Raw genomic sequence first — 22,155 nt, 5'->3', positions numbered from 1 at the left:
AGAATTGAGGTTAAACAGGAATGTAGCCAAAGAAAGAAAAATGTGCTAAATAATTATCATTATTAGAAGTCTTCAAATGGGTTAGATGACCACATATCAAGGCAAAAATTCCTGTTGAGGCACAAGATGACCTTGTAAAGTATCTTTTCAACTCTGCAAAGAATGTTCTTTCTGCAAAGACTCCCCTCTGCTGTGTATCCCAAGAAGTAATTCGCCCTTTGCTTAAACACTCCTTGTAAGAGAACCCATGCTCTGCTTCCTCTCCCCTCCCCAAAGTCATCTTTTCAAGTGTTCAATTCCCCAGATCCTTCACCATTTTTCTTGTCCTCTAGACATTCTCCAGCTTATGAGTGGCTTTTTAACATGCACCTGGAACTGAGAATTATTTCAGATGTAGTCTGACCAAAGCATATAGTACAATACAATTTATCCCCACCACTTAAGAGACCCTGTCTCCTGTCTATATGCAGCCTAAGATTGTTAGGGATTCTTTTGGTGCCAGAGCACACTGTTGATTCAGTTTGAGTTTACGGTCCCCTAAAACCTGTGGGCCTTTTTTAGATGTACTGCTTCTTTTTTTTTTTTTTTTTTTTTTTTTTTTGGGCAGGGCAATGAGGGTTAAGTGACTTGCCCAGGGTCACACAGCTAGTAAGTGTCAAGTGTCTGAGGTCAAACTTGAACTCAGGTCCTCCTGATTCCAGGGCCGGTGCTTTATCCACTGCGCCACCTAGCTGCCCCCAGATGTACTGCCTCTTACAATTAAGCTCAAAGTACCAGTACGTGTTTTGGGTTCTTACTAATCATCCAGTGCATTAGTTATCCCTTTTAACTTTAATTTCTAAAGTACAGGGGAAAGAGCCCTGGATTTGGACATGTTCAAAATCTAGGGCTGCCACATGCTGTCAATGTGATTTTGGGCAAATTATTTCCTCATCGTGAGGGTGCTGGACTACATGACCTCGGAGAACCCATCCTTCTCTCTTAGTATTCCACTATTTAGGAAACCACTTAACTCTTCCACTGTTAGAACTCTATAGTGTAGCCATCATTCCATCTAGTCCGTGGTTCTCTTATCCACAAAAGTAACAGGAGAGCTGGGCTAAATGAACGTATGGATAAGATAGCTACAGCAGACCTACAAGAGTCTAACTAAAAGGAACATCAATCTAATTTGAAATGATTTGTTGACAAACCAGTGAAAAATAAATACATTAGGAACTGTTTGGAAAGACCACCATCTTTAAAAAGAACATCCGGGTAGTCTCTAGTCCTGATCTCTTGCCATTGGACCCAGATGGTTCTGGAGGAAAGAGTAAGGCTGGTGACCTTGTACAGCCCTGCCTCACAAATCCAATTCAGTGCAAGTCATGACATCACACGGATGTCATGGTCCTCTTCGAGAACGAGAGGCAACAATTTGAGTTTCATCTTTTTCTTAATACAGCTGCTTTTAAAAAATAGTTTTGTTGTCGTTGGTATGCCTTCCACCTCAACTTTAGGGTGTAAAAAAAGGATCAGAATACTAGTGACGAGAGCACCACAGCAACCTACCCCTAAGACGGCCCTTGTCCATCAGGAACTATAGTTCCCATAATGCTCGGCGTTCTGGCCGTCGCTCTCCTTGGATTGGCTGGAAAGCCTTAGACTACAATTCCCTGCATGCAAGATGGGGAAAGGGAGTGGGAAGGGCTTTAGGGGACCCGACAGGAGAGTGGGCGTGGGGTGGGGTATGGGTCCCTGGAGGGGCCAACAGTGTAGGCGAGGCCGCGGGGTCTTCTGGGAACCGCAGTCCTCCACTGGGTCTGGGACTCGGGCGGCGGGGGAGGGACTCGCCTTCCCGGCAGGCGGCGCGGCAAGCAGGCGGTTGGGCGGCCGGTGGCGGTTCCGGCGGCGGCGGCGGCGGTGAGGACGGACGGAGGGACGCCCGGACGGACGGCTGGAGTCGGAGCCCAGACCCAGACCCAGACCGAGATCTAGAAGTCGTCGGGGGTCCGAAAGTAACGCGGAGCCGAGAGGAGGCGGGATGTGGGAGCGGAGCCTCAGCGCCTGAGCGCCCAGCCGGGGCCGCGCCCCCCGCCCCCCGCCCCAGGCCTCTCCCCACCCATTTCCCGGGCCTCGCTGCGCTGAGCGGAGCGGGCCGGTGAGGAGACGCCCCCGTCCCGCCCCGCCTTCCAGGGGAGCCCCCCTCGGAGACGTCGCCCCGCCCCGCCCCTCCCGGGAGCCCCTTCCCCTAGCTGTCCGCAGCAGCCTCGGCTCTGGTCCTGAGTTCCTGGCTCTCCCCGCAGACTCCCTCCCCCCCCCCCCAGCCGTCCCCCGATAGGGAACCCCAGCACTCCTCCGGTCTCCCTGGAAAGACTCGCCTCTCCCCCTTGTTTCCTCAAAGACCTGCCCTTTGTCCTAGACTGAGGTCTCACCTTCTTCGCACACAAGCTCTCACACTCTACCCCCCCCCGTCCATCCCCCCTGCCCCCCAGCACCCTCTAGGCTCCTGAGACACCCCCCCCCCATCTCCTTTCCCGAAAGAATTGGAAAATCCTTTTTAACTGTCCTCAGGGACTTGTCCTCTCTTTCCCCAGGCTATCATCAGAAACCCATCCCAAATCTCAGAAACTCTTCACTTTTCTCAGCACCTCCCCCCCCCCAATCCCTTAGAAGATCTGCTTTCCTCACAGGAATCCCTCCTTCCCATAACTGACTTTTTTCCCCACCAGATTCCCCCAAAAAACCACTTCAACTTGGGGAATTTCTCCTTTTCTAGCAAGGACAGCCTTCTCCCATAATAGCTTCCTCAGTGGGGATACTTAAGATACATTCTTCTAAAAAAACCCTCCCTCCTAGGGTTTTCACTCTAGAAATCTAACCCTTTTTTTTCATTTTTTTTTCTTTAATTGAGGAATTTTCTAAGGGACCTGAGTGGCAGCTATCATAGAGAACCCTTCTCACCCCACCTCCTACAAGGGAACCTAGCACTTCACAGGGACTTCTCTAGGTCTGCCCTCCTGGGATCTAAGATTTTTTTGTGGGCATCTTCTTCAAAGATCATTCCCTCACAATTTCTTTCTTCCCCACCACCTATCAGGTGCTTTCAAGGGAACCTTTGAATTTCTACCAGGGGTTTCTTGACCCCAGTCCCTTCCTCTGGCCCCAGTGTTCATCTCATAGGGTCCATTTCCCTGCCGGCTCAGGCCTGGCCCCCACCTGCCCTCCCGCATGCAGCCCCGAGCTCCCTCGAAGCCCCCTGCCTCCCAGTCCCTCGTCAGAGGCTGCCCAGGGCACCTGTGCCCAAGGCAGTGCCATCACCAGACCTTGCTGATCCTGGCCTGGCCTCACCTTCCTGCTCCTCGATAAGAGAGGCCAGGGGCTCCTGCTTGTTGCCCCCAGCTCCTATTCTCTGCCTCTCTCCTGATGCCTCCTGCCCAGACCTGCTTGGTTTTGGCTCCTGTAATCCTTGTCTAGGGGCCCCTTGTCCTAAGCCTCTTTGACCTTCCCTTGCCTGCTGGAGCCCCCCTGCTCTCTTCCCTCTTCTCCATCCTGGGGGAGGGGAACCTTCCTGAGGCACCATGCTGAAGTGCATCCCCTTGTGGCGGTGTAACCGGCACGTGGAGTCAGTGGATAAGCGGCACTGCTCACTGCAGGCCGTTCCAGAAGAGATCTATCGATACAGCCGCAGTCTGGAGGAGCTGCTGCTTGACGCCAACCAGCTGAGAGAGCTGCCTAAGGTGAGGGGGTTGGATTGTCATTCCAAAAGGCACAGCATCATGAACCCCTCGGGCCTTCTTCCCACCACCCCTGCCACCAGCAAACCCTGTGGGACGCTGAGAAAGGTGTCCTTAGTTGTCACTGTGGGACCCAGGCTAGGAAACCTCGAAATAGGCATCCTTTTCTCTGAGGGCCTGGGACAAAGGGTAAGAGCTTTGTGGCTGCAGACAGCTTTCTGACTCTGATGAGAGCCATGTATCTTGGCTAGAGGGGGGTCCCATTGGTTCTGCGCTCTGCTGTCATCAGCCCTGGGCTAGTGTAGGATTCTAGGAGGCCCGACAATTGGTAGTTTGGATAAATTGCTTTCTCTTTCAGTAAGGAGCTTCCTATTTTCAATAAGGCCTCCCTGGGGAACTAAGGGGTGGCTATCAATTGGGAATTCTGAGGAGAGATTGTACTGGGAACTTCTCCTGAGAGACTCCCACATCTGGTTGTCTGGGTATCTTATCTCACACCAATATCATGTGTCACTTATCAGTCATCCACATTTCATCCAGGGAGGAGCCCCTGGAAATCAGTGGCCGCCTTCTACCATCATCCTCACTTTTACTCAGCCGAGGGTGCTTAGGTTGAGTCACTCATTGAACTTTAGGCTGGGAGAAAGGATATAATCCTGTCCTTTGATCTCTGAGGAGTCTCTAGAAGACAGTGGCAGGAGGTCATCTCCTTGTCCTGGGTGTTGGAGGTGCTTGAGTCAGAGGAGGCCCTACTGAACCAGCCCTGCCAAGTCCAACTGGTTCCTGCTCCACCTGAGCTCCTTCCCTGTCCCTCCACCCCCCTCCTCGGGCTAGCTGCTGCTGAGAAGGCACCAGGTGGCACCTGTCACCAGGCAGCCACTGCCCATCTCTTGGGAAGGGGAGGGGAGAGCAGAGCAGAGCAGAGCAGGAGCTGAGATGTGAAACCCGAGCAGGAGTCAGGCAGGCAAAAGCTGTGATTGTCCTAAGCAAATCTTCTGTTCAGGCTGATTAACAGAAGCTTTTAATTTACTTACATCTAGGGAGGCCCTAAGTCTACTCCCAGTCCCACCCCTCCTTGGGCTGCCCGGGTTTCCGTCCCTGGGGCAGGGAAGCCTCAGCCTGTCCAGGCAGGATGGGGCCGGGCCCTTGGGAGTTTGGCCTGGTTCTCTTTCCTTCCCTACTTCCCCTCCCCCTATGTAGTACCAGCCATTCCCCCAATATTCCTCTAACTGTTCTAGCCCCATGGCTTTTTTTTTTCAATTGCCTAGGGCCCTGGCTGCCTTGCCTTGGCTCCCATGTTTTTCTTGTTCTTGTTCTAAACTCTTGCATGTCTACTTATGGTGCCCAGACAATCCCCATCATTTATATTGTCCACATCTGCAGCCCCTCCCTGGCACCCCTGTACTCTGGGGTCCAGTTGTCTTCTGCCTACTTACTACCTTTGTTAGGCCATTGTATACCAGAGGTGTGGGTGGGAGCGGTTGTTCTAGTGTCTTGGGAGGGAGGGGGTACTGTTGGAGAAGCAGATTCCAAAAAGCTTTGAGATTCCTAAGTCTTGGTGTTAAATGGCCGGAAATCCGCGTGTTGTACATCACAATGGACAAACAGCCGACTCCCTGGCATGGAGCCGGTAATCCACAAAACTTCCTACCTTCCCCAACTGTTCTTAGGGCCAGTGGTCTCAGTTCTGTGGGAATGAGACTGTCAGAGGAGTAATGACAGACTGAGAGAGAGAGAGAGAGCCTATATCCCTCTCTAAGGTGGGATATAGGCTTTAGGGTTCTTCAGGGCATTGGATCCAGGGAAGCTGGTGGGAAGTGTGTGTATGGGATGTTTGCAGGGTTTGTTGTGAGGTGGGAAGGCCTGAGAGGCTTCCTTTGAGATGAGCTCCTTCCTTTGACTCTTAGCTTCAAAATCTTAACGAGGCCCCCATGAAATACTCTTTTCCTTCACTTCCTAGCCTTTCTTCCGATTGCTGAATCTTAGAAAATTGGGCCTGAGTGACAATGAGATTCAGAGGCTGCCACCTGAGGTGGCCAACTTCATGCAGCTGGTGGAGCTTGATGTCTCCCGAAATGGTGAGAGGCCTTGGGGAAGGGGCTCAGGAGTAGAGAGAGATTTATGTACCAGGGATTCCCCTGGGGGTGGGTGTAGGGAAGATAACTGAGAATGCTAGGTAGAAATGAAAGGAGGCTCCTGCAATTTGTCTGTGTTGGTGGGAGGATTAATAAAATTTTGATCTGGGCCCCTGGTTTACTAAGTATACAGTGCATCAATCCAAAAGGACTTGCCCGAGGAGGTGTTACTTCAACAGCTGTTTAAGAAAAGGCTGGGGGGGGGGTCGGGGGCAGCTAGGTGGCACAGTGGATAAAGCACCGGCCCTGGATTCAGGAGTACCTGATTTCAAATCCGGCCTCAGACACTTGACACTAGTTTTGTGACCCTGGACAAGTCACTTAACCCCCATAGCCCTGCAACAACAACAAAAAAAGGCTCTGGGCTTATTAAGAACACAAAGGCTAGAAAGCTTCCAAATTGACAGCTGAGCCTGCTGCTACGGGCTGAGGTGTTACAGATGGGTCAGCTTGGATGCCTCAGCTCCAGCAACAGACCATCTGTAGCTACAAGCTTTTTTTCATTATTGGACTATTTAATAAAGTTGTGTTCTGTATGTTCGTCTGTTTCCATGTTTTGTGATTTTTCTTTTTTCTCAGTTTCTCAATAAACGTTTCTGGTAAATTTTAACTTTGTCTCAGTTGAAACTGAGGAAATAGCAGTGGGGGGGGTTGGTTTTTATTATTATTTTTAATTCTTCACATATCTGGATCAGTAGCTGCCAGCATCAGATCTAATAAGAGTTGGAAACAGGAAGGATAGAATGGGTTGGCTGTGGATCCCCTTCTTCCCATGGCATTCCTATGATAGATATGACGGGCTACTGGGGTGACAGATTTAAATCCCATCTTAAACACTTACTATCTGTGTGATCCTGGGCAAGCCACTTAACCACTCTTTGCCTCAGTTTCCTCATTTGTAAAATGGGGATAATAATAGCACCTAACTTCCAGGATTGTTGTGAGGGTCAAATGAGATAGTAATTGTAAATCCCTTAGTACTGTACCTAGCACATAGTAGGTGTTGTATGGATATTAGCTCTTATTAACTATTTATATTCTGTCATGCAGATATCCCCGAGATACCTGAGAGCATCAAGTTTTGCAAAGCCCTGGAGATTGCAGACTTCAGTGGGAACCCCTTATCCAGGTAAAAGGACCTGGGAGAAATGAGGCTTAAGATCTGCAGCTAGGTGGTGCAGTGGATAAAGCACTGGCCTTGGATTCAGAAGGACCTCCGTTCAAATCAGACCTCAGACACTTGACACTAGCTGTGTGACCCTGGACAAGTCACTTAACCCCCATTGCCCTGCAAAAAAGAAAGAAAGAAAAAAAGATTTGCTGTGATTCTTTGTGGTTTCTGAGGGTCTTGTTCCTATGGGGCAGGGGTAGAATGGGAAGCTAAGAATTCTCTAATCTGGGGCTGGTATATTTAAAGATCAAGCTTTCCCTCTAAAGAGGGTTGTCTGGAGGTCTTTTCTTTCCTTTGACTCTCCCAACCTCTGTAGGCTCCCTGATGGCTTCACCCAGTTGCGCAGCTTAGCTCATCTTGCCCTAAATGACGTGTCTCTCCAGGTGCTGCCAGGAGATGTGGGCAAGTGAGTGAATGGGGGGACCTGGGCAGAGAATGGGAGAATTAGATGATGGGATTCTCTGGGGGAGGGGAATGGCAGCTTGGCTAAAGTAGGAACCACCTTCCATCTCATTATTCCAATCTCTCTTCTAGTTTGGCTAACTTGGTGACGTTAGAGCTACGGGAGAATCTGTTAAAGTCCCTTCCCACGTGAGTTTTGGCAGAGCCCCATATCCCATCCAAGTCTTCTTTTCTGCCTCCAGAGATTTCCTGCCCTGCTAGGCTGCAAGGCTTTAGTTATTTACAACCTTAGTTCTTTTGGATTCAGTTTGAGCTCTTTCCTTCCCTCCCTGGTCCTACATCCCTTCAGTTGCCCTCCACCAAACTCTTAACCTATTCCGTCCTACCCTCCTGCTCTCCCACCTGCAGGTCCCTGTCCTTCCTTGTCAAACTGGAACAATTGGATCTAGGTGGCAATGACTTGGAAGTACTGGTAAGGGACAGGACCTAGGGCACTAGGGACTGGAGGTGGGGGTGGAGATGGGTATATCTGGGAAGAAGCAAGAGAATTCCTAGTCTTTACTGATACATCTTTCCTTGGCCTATTCTGTTATAGCCAGACACTCTGGGAGCCCTTCCTAATTTGCGAGAGCTGTGGCTGGACCGAAATCAGCTGTCTACACTGCCTCCGGTGAGCAAAAGGGAGACTGAAATCAGGAGCTTTCTCCCTGACTCCCCTGTTGTTCTGCCTACTCCCTGCTTTCCTTCACTCAGCCCCTACCTCGTTTCCTCTCACCTTCCCCTAGCTCCCTCTATTAATCTTCTCTCAACCTTTCCTTCCTCCTCTAGTCTCACACTTCCTGTCCTTACTTCGAGCTCTATGTTCAGCTTCTCTCTTTCTGCATTCCTCATAGCTTTCCTCCATCCATTGTCCTTCCGAATCGCTTTATACTTTTAGTCCATCTCTCTTGCCATTTCTTCACTTTTTCTAGGAGTTGGGGAACCTTCGGCGCTTGGTGTGCCTGGATGTGTCTGAGAACAAACTAGAGCAGCTGCCAGCTGAGGTCAGTGGGCTGACCCTGCTCACGGACCTTTTACTGTCTCAGAACCTGCTGGAGAGGCTCCCAGATGGCATTGGTATGTGGGGTCCAAGGACATTAACTTTTTAATGGTGAGGAAAGGGAATAAGTAATAAGATAGCATCTTCTCTCTGCCAGGCATTGTACTAAGCATTTTGCAAATATTATCTCATTTGATCCTCACAACAATCCTGCAAGCAAGGTGCTATTATAATCCCCATTTTACAGATGAAGAAACTGAGACAGAGGTTAAATGACTTGTTAAGAGTCACATAGCTAGTAAGTGTTTTAGGCTGAATTTGAATTCAGGTCTTCCTAAACTCCAGACCCAGCACTCTCTTCACCAGCTTCTCTTGTTGGGAAAAATCTTCCTTCATTTACTCTGTACCTTTCTGTCCCCAGGTCAGTTGAAACAGCTCTCTATTCTGAAGGTGGATCAGAACCGGCTTTGTGAAGTTACTGAGGCCATTGGAGAGTGTGAGAACCTATCAGAGCTCATTCTCACTGAGAACATGCTGACGGTATGGGCCACAGAGCCTGAACCCCTCATCCATAGCCCACTTATTCCACAGGTTTTAAATCCCCACTGTGATCCTGGCTTGTCTGTCATCCCTGCATTCCCTGCCATTCCCTGCCTCTGGCGCCACAAACCCTATCCTGCCTCAGAACCCTTCATTTCTGTCCTAAATCATTTCTATCCTAGTAGGCTATGGTGCTTTAACCTCTACCCCTGACTCAATAGGCCTCAGTAACACCCATCTTTTTTTTGTCCCTGCAATCCCAATGCTGATTCCCATTATATTCTCCATGCTCTTCTTCCTCCTTTTGTCTCTGGAAGTCCTTTGTACACCACCTGCCTCGAACACTCATTTGGGTCACTAGAAGCCACCCCTGGGATGAGAGCATCTCATTCTAGTTCCAATGGAAGAGGGCTGGCCCTGTGATCCTACAGGGCAGATGTGTCACTGCTCTCTTAACAGTGACTTGGAAACCCTGGGTTCATGGCCCATGTTGTTCCCTGCCAGGCACTTCCCCGGTCCTTGGGGAAGCTAACCAAACTGACTAACCTGAATGTGGACCGAAACCGGTTAGGAACACTCCCTGCCGAGGTTGGTGGCTGTACCAGTCTGAATGTGCTTTCCCTTCGTGACAATCGCCTGGCTTCTCTGCCCCCCGAACTGGCTGGCACCACGGAGCTACATGTACTGGATGTGGCAGGGAACCGGTAAGCAGACTTCCCCCTTCCTGTTCCCAGCTCTCACCTCTTCCTCTTCCCCTTGCTTCATGGAAAATGGGAGAGGTGAAAGGAGGGGCCCTTGGCTCAGGGGAGCGAGGCCCCTCTCAGTAGACCCCATCCCCTCAGGCTGCAGAGTTTGCCCTTCGCCCTCACCCACCTCAACTTGAAGGCCCTGTGGCTGGCAGAGAACCAGGCTCAGCCCATGCTCAAGTTCCAAACAGAGGATGATCAGAAGACTGGGGAGAAGGTGCTCACCTGCTACCTGTTGCCCCAGCAGCCCTCACCTAGCCTTGGTACGACATGATAGTATTCAGCTCTCCTTCTCACCCCAACCCCCATCTCTGGGCCCACACCTCCCTACCACTCCCTGCATTCCTGCCTCGCCTTCCCTAGAGTACACCCTAACTCCACTCCTCTTTCTTCCCCTGCCCCAATTTCTTGCCTCCCCCCCCCCCGCCCCCCCCGACCCTGCCAGATCTCTGCCTCACCCCCTTCCCCCATGTTTTTTCCTCACTAGTCCAATTCTTATCTGCCCTGGTCCCCCTCCTTTCGTGTCTTCCCCTGGCCCAGTCCCTGCTTCCTCTCTGCTCCTCCAGACACCCTGCTGCAAAGCAGCCTGGATGAGAGCTGGAGTGGCAGCCATAGTCATGTCAACCGGGTCAGCGTGATCCAATTCTTGGAGGAGCCTGTGGGAATAGAGGATGAGGAGCCTGGGGCAGAGAAGAGGGTGAGTTGAGGAGCACTAATGCTTTGGAAGACAAGGGAATCCCTTCCCTCTTAGGCAGCTGACCCCCCGAGCTACACCAGTCACTAAATCCCTGTCCCCCCTCCCCCCCACCCGCTTTTGTGGTCATTGCTTTGTGTTTATCTTTACCTCAACATTAACACCACCAATTCCTTGTCACTCTTTTTGCTAGACACTGTCCTCTTTCCCTTCCCCCCTTGGCTTTATGCTACTCCCCAGAGCAGGGTCCATTTTTCAATTATGATTACTCTTATGTTAGGGTCTACAGCGAAGAGCTACTCCCCACCCCAGTGAGTTGAAGGTTATGAAGAAAGTGATTGAGGATCGACGTAATGAGGCCTACACAGCAAAGCCTGATTCAGAGCAGATGTTGCCCACTGAGGAGGTGTGAAGGGGGAGTGCTGGGGTTGCGGGGAGGGTTAAAATGTCTTTGGGGCTAGAAAGGGTTTCTATGCTTCATTCAAGACCAAAAGCTACCAGGGTGACCAGATATGTTGGTAGCAGCCATCAGACCAGATGCAGAGCCAGGAGACTTTGGTCAGACTAGGATAGAGGAGGAAAAAGAAGGGCTAGAAGGGGATGTTGGAGCATCTTCTTGGATGAGTAAACCAAGATGGATCTCCCAGCTGCCCCTACTCCATGTCCTCCTGTCTCTCCTAACCCCACACTTTTCCAAAACTTTCTGCTCTGGGGTATATGGGGTGATTGCTTCGTAAATGTTTGTCTGTGTGTCCCCTGCTGCCTGGTCCACACTACCCATCCCTGTGTCTTCTCCTGGAGAGCCCAGAGCAACAAGAGTGAGAGAAACCCTAAACACTTTAGGGTTTAAAAGGGGTTTTCTTAGAGCAAACATGAGGTAGACGTTAGTAGAACTATTCTTCCCATTTTATAGCTGGAGGAACTGAGGCTTCGGAAAGGATAAGTGACTTGCCCAAGGTCACATAACAAGTAAATTGCAAGAGCCCGTAACCAAGCCCAGGTCTAATGATGCTTAAGCACAGCACTTTTCCCACTAAACCACACTGACTCTCCTAAAAGAGGTCTTATGGTGAGAAAGGCATTGGAGGACCTTGTTGTTGCTGCTCTGGGTATTCTCTTTTTGCTTGAGACTCAGCCCTGGGGAATTTCAGGGGCCTGAAGGCCTAAGACACAGGATCCAAACTTCAGATCCACAAGGAACCTGGATTTTCGAGTCCAGCCCAGATCTTAGACAACATCCCCTCCAAGGGGTCATGCATCCTCTCCAACCTCTCCAGTGCCTGCCTCCCTAGGCAACCTATTTTATTTTACAACAGTTTTTCTTTATGTTGAGCTGAAATTCGCCTCTCTGCAGCTTCCAATTATTCCTTGTTCTACCCTGTAGGCAAAGGTAAAAAAGCACTTCTCTCCCTTGTGATAGCTCTTGACTTGAAGTGATTATGCTCTCACCTAAGTCCTTGTCTTCTGCCAGGCTAAATATCTCCAGTTCCTTCTTCATATGGCATGATTCTGAATCCCTAACAATTTTGGCCACCCTCCCCTAAATACTCACCAGTTCTTCAGTATCCTTCCAAAAATGCATGAGCTAGAACTGACCCCAATAATCCAGGAGACATCTGACCAGATTGCAGAAGACAGCAAGACTCACTCTCTTCCCTCCCTCTTCTGAAACAATACGTTGTTATTAATGCAGCCTAAGATCTTGTTCTTATTTTTGGTTGCCATATCACTGTTGGCTCAGATTAAGCTTTTGTTGTTGTTCAGTCATTTCAGTTGTGTCCAACTCTGACCCCATTTGGGATTTTCTTGGCAAAAATACTAGAGTGGTTTGCCATTGCCTTCTTCAGCTCATTTTACAGATGAGGAAACTGAGGCAGAGAGAGTCAAGTGTCTTGCTCAGGGTCATACAGCTAGTGTCTGAGGCCAAATTTGAACTCAGGTCTTCCTGACTTCATGTACTGTGCCATCTAGCTGCCTCAGATTAAGCTTGCAGGCCACACTTTCCCCATATCATAGGGCAGTTGATTTTTTTTCTAGCGCAAGATTTTACATTTGTCCCTAACACATCTTATTAGCTTGTTCTAGTCTGCCAAGATATTTTACAATTCTTATTGTTATCCAATAGGCTATCTACTTTTATGCATTAATAAGTTTTTTAAAAAGCCAGGGGTCCTTCTGTCTCATTTGCCCATCTCAGATTTTATAAAATGAAGAAACAGTTATTCCCTCACAAGGAATGAAGGCAATAAAGGGAGGGAGGCATAGGAGTAGTGGGATATAGATGGAGGACATGGTTAGAAGTGTCAGGGGAAATCTGGTGATGAGGCACCCCAGGGAGGGGGGCTTCCTCTTTATTTTGTTGCTGCTGTTCTATGTGGATCTTTTCCTGTCTTGAACTATTCTTAGAGATTCCATTTCCTCCCCTTATTGCCTGTGGCTGCTGTTCCCTGGGTTTCCTGGTTGTAGCCTTCGTGTGCTCCCCTAAGGTGGCTCTGCTCTGCCTTCACATGCACTAGTGCTATCTGGTGTTTTTCATTGAGCCCACCACTTAACCCTTTGAATCTGGAGGTGGCAGAACAATCATCAGAGACACAGGTCTTTGACTTCCATTAATGTTTTCCTTGTTTTAAAGCCCTTCCTGGCAACAGTCATCTCTTTGTTCACGTCAGTGCTTCTGGACCTTTATCCTTAGCCATAAAATGAGGGAGTTAGACTAGATGATTTTTACACCTCCTTCCATATTTATATTCTGTGATAGCCTTGCTTTAGCTAGCCCCTCAATTCCTGAACTCTGAGCTTCTCCAAAGTCCTGCCCAAGTTGCCCTCACCAAGGACAGGGATTTCTTTTCCCTTTTCCCTTCTGCCGAGGATTGGAGCAGCCAGAAGGCAGAGACTATGTCTCCCCTTTCAGACCTTTGAGGGGATTCCCAGAGGTGGGACTTTATCTCCCCATAAAAGTGGGAGGACTGTGTCTTCACCTTCCTACCATCAGGCTCCGGTGGACCTTGACTTCCTCCTTAGAAGGAATGTTTCTTGCGTGGGGCTCTGTTTCTTCTCCATGCCTAGTCCAGAGCATCCGTGTTGAATTGAGTACCTGCCACCATAGTGTCTACTTGTGCACCCATTCTGCGTGGTTGGGTTGTTCCCTTCTATTGAAAGTAATTCAACTCGTTTTTACTGAATTCCTTCAATGTTTGAGGCCTTGTGCAGGACTACACCGTTGGGAAGACATGTCACCTAGATTTGAAGACTTTACGGATCACCCTCCCTCTGCTGCCATCACTGAGAAGCCTTGCCTTCTTTGCTCTTCACTGTCTCCATTTATATTCTCTGATGTAGATCCTCTTGGCAGATCTCTACTAACTTCCAGGTCATTCTCTTTTCTCAAGGAGTTTGGTACCTGGCTTACAGTCTTCTTTCCACACTAATTCCTGTTCCTGTGCCAAGGAATTGCAGCTTATTTGTTGATAATCTCTTGATCCCCATGGCCTTGGCCTTCCAATTCATCGATCTTCTCAATTCCCATGATTATACCTTTACTGTCTCCCACAAGTGTGACACTCAGATAGTAAGAAATCTTAAGTTTCTGGATTTCACCATAACCTTTTATTCCATCTCTCCTTATTGCCTCACCTCCTCCTAGCCAATCCTTTTATTCTTTTCTGATGACTGTCACATTACCCACAGTGGGTATTCCAAGTCTGTTTTTCTCAAGTCTTCTATCTCATCCCCTCCTTCATTTCCCTTTCCTTTTCAGAAGAGGACCTTAATTTTTACATCATTTAGAAACTAGAAATTATTCAATTTGAGCCTCCTCTTCATCCTAAAACCCTTTGGCATCATTCCCCATTCTTTCTCTCCTTTACTCCAGCCCTGCTTGCCTAGGCCAACCCTCTAGTTGTGTTCTCGATCCCTTCCTCTCTGAAATCTTAACCTTCTCTTTAATATTCAATCTCTCCCCATCTACTGTCTCCTTCCCTGCTGCCTACAAACATGTCCATGATTTCCCACTTTTTTTTTGTTGTTGTAATATTTATTTTTTGCAAGGCAGTGGGGGTTAAGTGACTTGCCCAGGGTCACACAGCTAGTAAGTGTCAAGTGTCTAAGGCCGGATTTGAACTCAGGTCCTCCCGAATCCAGGGCCGGTGCTTTATCCACTGCGCCACCTAGCTGCCCCACGATTTCCCATTCTTAAAAAAAGATTCCAGGGCAGCTAGGTGGCACAGTAGATAGAGCACCGGCCCTGGATTCAGGAGGACCTGAGTTCAAATCCGACCTCAGACACTTGACACTTACTAGCTGTGTGACCCTGGGCAAGTCACTTAACCCCAATTGCCTCACCAAAAAAAAAAAAAGATTTCTCACTTGACCTTCCCATCCTTTCAAGCTGTTCCATATATCTCTTTTCACTTCACAGTCAACTTTCTTGAACAAGCTCATTCTTTGTCTCCATTTCCTTTCCTCTTACTTACTTGTCCACCCCTTGTAGTCTTCCAACCTCATCACTCAACTGAAGCTGCACTTTCCATAGTTACCATTGACCTCTCAATTGTCAAATTCAGTGGCCTTTTTTCAGTCTTCATCCTTGACATCACTGCATCATTTGATACTGTTGACATTCCTCTTCTGGATACTCCCTCTCTGGTTTTTCATTACACGGCTATTTCTCCCCTCTCTTTCTAGTCTAGCTGCTCCCTTTAGGTCTCCTTCACTAGATCATAATCCAGGCCCAACCCTTTACTCTAACCTACTTTTCCTGAACTCTTACGTTCAGCCCAACTAGCCTTCTTTCAGTTCCTCACACTCTGCATTTCTGTGTCTAGACACAGATTGTCCCCTATGCCTTTTTCCAAACTCAAGTGCCACCTTCTATATAAGGCCTCTCTCGATCCTTCCCCAGCTGCTTGTACCTCTAACAACCAAAAAGGTCTTGTGTTTACTTCATACATAGTTTATATTTACTTATGTATATACATGTTATTTCTTTTGTTGGTAGGCTCCTTGAGTAATAGGAAGTTCCTCGACAGTAGGGACTATTTATTTCATTTTTGGTTTTGTATTACCAGCACCTAGAATGGTCCCTGGTACTCAGCTTAATTATATTTAGTAAATACTTGTTGATTGATTAAAATAAGCTTCTTTTATCAGAAAGGTCCGAGAGAAAGGAAGTATCTTGTACAAGATCACAGCTAGTAGTAGGGAAAATGTTTGGGGAGGTATGTGGGTATCAAGGGCTAGACTTGGAATGCTTCATTAAGGTCAGACTTTACCTTTTAGGCAGGGGAGAAACAATGGAGATTTTTGAGCTGGTCTTTGACATGGTAAAAGTATTAAGGAAAAGTAATCTAGTGACACGTGATAGGATTTTTGAAAAAGTGAAGGTGAAAGGGAAACAAGAAAAATAGCTATTCCAGTAGCATGAGGTGTAGGGCCAGCCAAGTGATGCCGTGGTACACGGAGCACTGGCCTGGAATCAGGAAGACCTGAGTTCAGAATGGACTGTGGCACCCTGGCCAAGTCACTTGACCTTTCTTTGCCTCAGTTTCCTCATCTCTAAAGCAGATAATAATAGTCTCAGGGTGGTTGTGAGGATCAAATGAGATAGTAATTGTAAAGCACTTAGCACAGTGCTTGGCACTTAGTAAATGCTATATAAATGTTAGCTGCTGCTGCTGTTGTTGTTACTATGATCATTATGTTAAAGACCTATATTAGTGTGATAGTAGTAAGAACAAATTAGAAGGGGCAGCTAGGTGGTGAAGTGGATAGAGCACTGGCCCTGGAGTCAGGAAGACCTGAGTTCAAATCAGGCCTCAGACACTTAACACTTACTAGCTGTGTGACCCTGGGCAAGTCACTTAACCCCAATTGCCTCAACCCAACACCCCCCCCCAAAAAAAAAAAAAGAACAAATTAGAGACTTTTGGAAACATTGACTGGATTTGGCAACCTGAAAGAAAAGAGTTCAGACTCGTCCTGAGCTTGCCAAGCTTAAATGTCTAGAATAATGGTACAATTCAGTTCAGTAAACACTTGAGCCTGCTATGTGTGTAGACAGACACTGCTAGATGTTGAGATAAATAGTCCCTGCTCTTCTAGAGACTACTTACAGTCTAATGGGGCAATAACATTTATGTATGTATGCATGTAATGTATGTAATATATGTGTATATGTATTTATATACACACACATTCACATATGAACAACTATAATAGAGATGATTATGTATAGTATAGCTGCTTCTGGGCCTTGATGTATGAAAGGCTTTTAAAAGGCTAGGAATGGGGGAGAGACCATATCCTAGGTATAAGAAAGCATTGAATGATCAAAAACCAGTAAGTCATTTTACCTAAAGTGTGGAATAGTGAGGTGAGGCTGGAGCCAGATTATAGAGGGCCTTGGAAGCCACACTAAGAAGGTTGGACTTTATTTGATAGGCAGTTAGGAACCCTTGAAAGTTTTGATCTGGAGAATGACATGATAGCTATGGGAGGTAAGCTTCAAAGTGATGAGACAAGCTGTAGGATGCAATTATAATAGTCCAGGTAGAAGGTGTGAGGCTCTGAATTGTGGCAGTGACAATGAACAAGAGGCAGCTGATGCAAGAGATTTGGTAGAGATGTTGAACAGTGCCTTTGGTATTATTGACCATCTACTTCTAAATGGTGCTTTCTTTTCCTTTGACTTCAGGGACACTGTAGACTCAGGTTCTCCTGTTTCCTAACTGTTCCTTTGCTGGCTCCTCATCCTCTTGTTTGTTCCTAAAGAGAAGGGTTCCCTAATCTTCTATCCTTGGCCCTGTTTTCTTCTCCACTCCATCTTCCTTAATACACTCATCTTGACTTCAACTGTCAGTTTAATGCAGAGGATTACCATGTCTCCATTTATCTCTCGTTTTTTCCAACTTGTGTATCTCCCCAAATAACCTAATAAATGTTGAATGAATGAATGAATGAATGAATGAATGAATGACAAGACGTAGTAGTAACTCCCAGATGTTGAAGGCAAAGGAGGAGGGAGTCAAAGATTATACAAAGGTTTCAAGTCTTGGTACTATTGTTACTGAAATCAGAAAAGTCAAAAAGTGGGTTTTGAGGAGGGGAAGATTTTATTTTTGAGCATATTAGGTTTGATGTGCTGAAACGTGGAAGTACAGATGTTATATAGATAGGCCCTAGCTTCTTACACTACTGTGGGTCTCAACCCCATATAGGGTCATGTAACTGAATGTGGGGGTTGCAAAAAATTTGGCAACAGTAAAAGGTTACATAAGCCTATTTTATATATCTGTATACCCAGGGTGGCATAAAAATTTCTCAGGTGAAAAGGGGGAGTGAGTAGAAAAAGTTTTAAGAAGCCCTGATATAGACAACTGGTAATGCAGAACAGGAATTCAGGAGACAACCCCTCTCTGGGACCTTTCTTCGTGGAGGTAGTAAGTTGAAATCTTGGGAGTTGGTAAGGAAGAGAGTGTGAAAAAAGATGTTTAGCAACAAGAGGAGTGTGGACAGAGTCTTGGAAAAAAACCTACCTTTAGGGAACTGGAGGCTTTAGAGGAGCCATTGAAAGAGGCAGAGGAGGAGCTGTCAGGAGGAGGGGGATTGGTGGAAGGAACTGGGCATATTTCCCGTGGAGAAGACTCTGGGGAGACATAATTGGCTTCAAATATTTGAAGAGCTGTGGTGTGTGGGAGGGATCTGCCCCAGAGGGCAGAACGAGGAGCAGTTGGTGGACGATTCAGAGAGGCAGAGTTCCTCTTGCTGTGAAGACAAAACTCCTAAGAATTCGAGCTCTCCAAAAGAGCTATGGACTCTAGTTCTCTTTTCCCTCTCCCTCCTATCCCCCTTTGAAGTCTTCAAGTGCAGTCTGAGTAGCCACGTGCTGGGCATGTTTGGGGAGGGATTTAGGCCGTGTGGGTTAGATTAGGTGGCTTCTGGCATCACGCTGAGTGGCACTGGAGCTCAGGAGACAGGTTGGGACTAGAGATGAAGATTTATGAGCCATCCACATCCTAGTAATAGTTGAGAACATTATGGCTCACAAGCTTTCTAACAAGAAATAAGAGGGCCAAGATCTGAGTCTGCCCATATTTAGGAAGCAGGTGATTAGTCATTCAAGGTATCATCTCTAGATTTTCTATATTTCAGGAAAAGAGGCTGAGCTCTCAGTCCCACCAGAGCATGGACTCCCACATGTCCACTAGCACAGCCTCAGCTGGCTTCCTGGAAGAGGAAGAGGAAGAGGCGGAGCAGAAGCAGGGGCAAACATCCGAAAGGGAGACAAGTCACAGAGCCAATGAGGAGGAGGAGGAGATTGTGGAGGCTGGCCATGAGGAGGAAGTGGAGGAGGAATATGAGGAGGTATGAAGAGCTGGGGATGAGGGAGTGGGATGGGGAAAGGGATCGGAAGGGGGGAGGAGCAGCATTGCTTTTCACCTTAGCCTGTTAGGGTGGAAGGACTTTGTTCTCCTGGTGTGTTAACTGTCTGATGCTTTTCACAAGCAGGAGGCCAATCGATGTTGGCCATTTCTTTGAGATCAGGCCTGTAATCTTAAGGATCTAGTGTCAGTTAAAGTGTCTGTCAAACCCTTCTGCCCCTTCCTATGGCTAGGGGTATCCCCATTTTCCTTGTCCCCGGTCCCAACTTTTGGCTTTTGTTCCATGGTTGGGTAAGGTTTTTGATCCTTTAGTGGGAAAGGCTCTGCAGAGAGTTAGGCTTCCTGGAATGAAGTCCTGATGGGAGAAAGCACTTTCCAGTTGGTCCACATTGACTTACAGGTTGTTTTCTTTTCAGGTGGGAGGAATAGTTGGGGATGGGGGGTGAGGCGGTGAGAAAGGGGAGAGGGATCTGTCCCCATAAGGCCCAGACTGTAGACACTTAGAAATTTTTCTAAACTTAAGTGTTGCCTTTGTTCGTTCAATTCAATAAATATTTATTAAGTACCTACTATGTGCCAGGCACTGTGCTAAGGGGCTTTTATCCTCTCTTGTGGTTTGTTCTTTATCATCTCCCCCTCAGATAATATGAGAGAAGTCCCAAAAAGGAAAGTATTTGCATTCTTCGCTCTTCTCCTTCCCTTTCTTGAATTTTCAGCTCTCCTTCTGCCCTAGTCCTGGACATTGGGACAACCATTGACCCCTTTATCCATACACTGCCTCTCCTGGGTGAACTAGGGATGAAAAGGGCCCCTTTCCTTTCAGTTTAGCCAAGGTGTGGCTTGTCTTCTCCTAAGGAACTTTCACTAAACAACCGAGAGAAAAGAAGGCAAAAATAGCCCAGCAGAAGAATGGGCAAGGCTGTGGCAAAGCACATTGTCGCACAGCATTCTAACATAAGCAGCATCTTGCTATACACATGGGCTTGATTGGCATGGCATCAGGGTTCTGTGCTTTTCTCTACAAATGGGCTCTGTAGCCTAGAGCTTCTCCTCTCCCCTCCCTGTGACACCCGGGACACTGGGTACCACTTGTAAAAGAGGAGTTCTCACTTTGGGAAACTGGAAGTAACCAAAGGAGTGCCTTAACCTGAGCTGCTTTTGAAAGAAGAGGTCACTTCTGGTCTGTTCTTCTTACTGATTCTCATTCCCCTCCTACTAGGGCTGCCCTCATCTATTTCTTCTGCTCCTCAATAGAATAGGGCCATATGAGGTCTGCAGGTGGCTTGTTAGCCCAAGCTTTTCAGTGTCACATTGTGAGCCCTGACCAGTTTGGGGACAGATGAGTGTGATGCACATCATGACAGGAATGAAAGAGAAACAGTGATGTACATGCTGACTGGTTCACATATTGAAGGGAACAGGCTGATATGCTAATAGGTCCCTGTCCAGGTGGACTTGTGCATGATACAGAGAGTGGATACACTAATCATTCAACAAATATTTGTGCTCAGTACCACTAGATTGAACATGCAGGAGAAGAAAAATTCACAAGTATCTACCTGTGAGAAGTTCACAGTTTGGTTAGTGAATTAAAACCAATACGAGTGTGATAGTGAGTTAGTTCAACAATTCCAACAATTACTAATGAGCTCATGACAAAGATCTAGATAGGTGAGCTGTCCACATGCTGAAAGTAGTTGAAAGCAGGATTCCAGTGTTCAGAGACTAGAGATTGAGAGTAGCCAAGGGCCAAGAGCTGAGCCAACCCATATTTAGAAAGCAGAAGAAAAAGGAGTAATTGAAGATGTAATTCTAACTTACACTTACTAGGTCCAAGTGACACTGTGCTAAGAATGCAGAGACAACACTGAAATTGACCCAGCCCTCAAGGAGTTTATTTTCTACCATGGGAAACAGCATGTGCAATATTAAGTACAGTACCAGAAAGATTGGGGAGTGACTGAGCATCCACAGCTGGTGGAGTACAGGAAAGTCTTTACCAAGGAGGAGGCCCCTGGGCTAGGCCCGGAGAGCCAGACAAGGATTCTGAGATGAAGAGGGTGTGTGTCTGTCAGCAGTTGGAGGTGGCTGGGCCCTGTGTCCCAGAACTAGGAATTCAAGGCATGACTGGTCAGTCCAGTTTTGCTAAGATGGATAGTTTATGAAGAGGAGTAATTTGAAATAAGTAGGTGGGAGTTAGGTTATGCAGGAGCTTCAAAGGCTGGTTAAGGAATTGGTGTTTTATGCTAGAGTGAGTGAGGAACCACAGCTCCTCTTGTCCGAACTGGGCCTTGATCAGCAAGCATTTATTAAGTGCATACTATATGCTAAGTACATAAGATTATTTTCAGTCATATGGCATATAGATTAGAGAAGAGAAAGACTGGAAGCTGTGAAGTCAATTAGGAGATTATTAAAGTGGATGAGAAGTGAGGAGGGCCTGAATTAGGTTGGTAGTTGTGTGAGTGGAGAGAATTCAGGAGATGTTGATGATTTAGGGAAGAGAGAAGATTCAAAGTGACGTGTTTGGGGAACCAAGAAGATGGTAATGCCCTCAACAGAATGAAGGAGGCTTGGACAAAGTGCGAGTTGGAGGAGATTGAGTTCTATTTGGAACATAGGAAGTTTTTACAGATGAAGAAATAGAGGCTCTGAGAGGGGAATTGACTTATGTTGTTGCACAGCTAGTCAGTGAGGGAACCAGGACAAAACACAGATCTTTTCACTATGAGGTTGGTGGTGTTTTGTTTTTTTCATTTATGCATTGTTGCCTTGAATTTAAGGTTTTGAATATTTCTTGTGTGAACCCACACTGTGCTCTGGAAATGAGTGAATAAAAAACTTTTAAGGGCTTACCATGGGCCAAACACTGTGCTTTGCTGTTACTGAATGCCTTGGAGTAAGAGTAAGAGCCACTTGGCCCAGAGCTAAGGAAGCTAAGCAATGCCAAGTTCCCGTCTGATTTGTTGTATGTAGGTGAGAAAGTGAGAGCTAAACAGAGAGTGCTAGATGGGAACAGGGAGACACTGAGGGGCTGGTACTTCAGTGAGAACAAAGGGATGAGGCAGAGTGCTTGGAGGTTCCTTTGCAACCTTCTCACCTGTGTATATCTTATATCTTCTCTTCTCCCCCTCCCCCACATATAAGCTCCTTGGGCTCAAAGGATGTGTCTTTTTTCATCTTTGAAGGTGCTCTCTGTGCATAGTAGGTACTTCATAAATGTTTGTTGCATTGAATTGGAGAGTAAAAGAAGCTGGGATTGGGGATTATGGGTTCATAATGAAATAATAAATACTGGCTTATTGGGAAAAGTATAGACCTGAAAATTTTGTGA

At 47.3% G+C, this 22,155-nt stretch overlaps 1 protein-coding gene across 20 annotated transcripts in view; it reads left to right on the top strand.

Moving 5' to 3' along the window:
* Positions 1 to 1,863: 1,863 nt before the first annotated feature.
* SCRIB (scribble planar cell polarity protein) overlaps positions 1,864 to 22,155 on the top strand; it is a 70,190-nt gene continuing 49,898 nt past the window's right edge. For 19 of the 20 annotated variants that reach the window (XM_043978824.1, XM_043978820.1, XM_043978836.1 and 16 more), the window contains exons 1-14: positions 1,864 to 3,719; positions 5,677 to 5,794; positions 6,902 to 6,980; positions 7,339 to 7,428; positions 7,557 to 7,613; positions 7,833 to 7,896; positions 8,020 to 8,094; positions 8,396 to 8,540; positions 8,885 to 9,003; positions 9,508 to 9,707; positions 9,846 to 10,012; positions 10,316 to 10,446; positions 10,724 to 10,849; positions 18,592 to 18,804. In XM_043978824.1, coding sequence (XP_043834759.1) covers positions 3,561 to 3,719; positions 5,677 to 5,794; positions 6,902 to 6,980; positions 7,339 to 7,428; positions 7,557 to 7,613; positions 7,833 to 7,896; positions 8,020 to 8,094; positions 8,396 to 8,540; positions 8,885 to 9,003; positions 9,508 to 9,707; positions 9,846 to 10,012; positions 10,316 to 10,446; positions 10,724 to 10,849; positions 18,592 to 18,804 — 1,743 coding nt within the window. In that variant the 5' untranslated portion in view covers positions 1,864 to 3,560. The remainder of the gene's footprint in view (positions 3,720 to 5,676; positions 5,795 to 6,901; positions 6,981 to 7,338; positions 7,429 to 7,556; positions 7,614 to 7,832; positions 7,897 to 8,019; positions 8,095 to 8,395; positions 8,541 to 8,884; positions 9,004 to 9,507; positions 9,708 to 9,845; positions 10,013 to 10,315; positions 10,447 to 10,723; positions 10,850 to 18,591; positions 18,805 to 22,155) is intronic. The other variant, XM_043978822.1, reaches the window with a different exon arrangement.

The sequence above is a fragment of the Dromiciops gliroides genome, chromosome 1, assembly GCF_019393635.1.
Source record: "Dromiciops gliroides isolate mDroGli1 chromosome 1, mDroGli1.pri, whole genome shotgun sequence".
Classification (NCBI taxonomy): Eukaryota; Metazoa; Chordata; class Mammalia; order Microbiotheria; family Microbiotheriidae; genus Dromiciops; species Dromiciops gliroides.
Note: the sequence above shows the minus strand (reverse complement) of the source record. Positions and strands in the feature narration are given on the sequence as shown.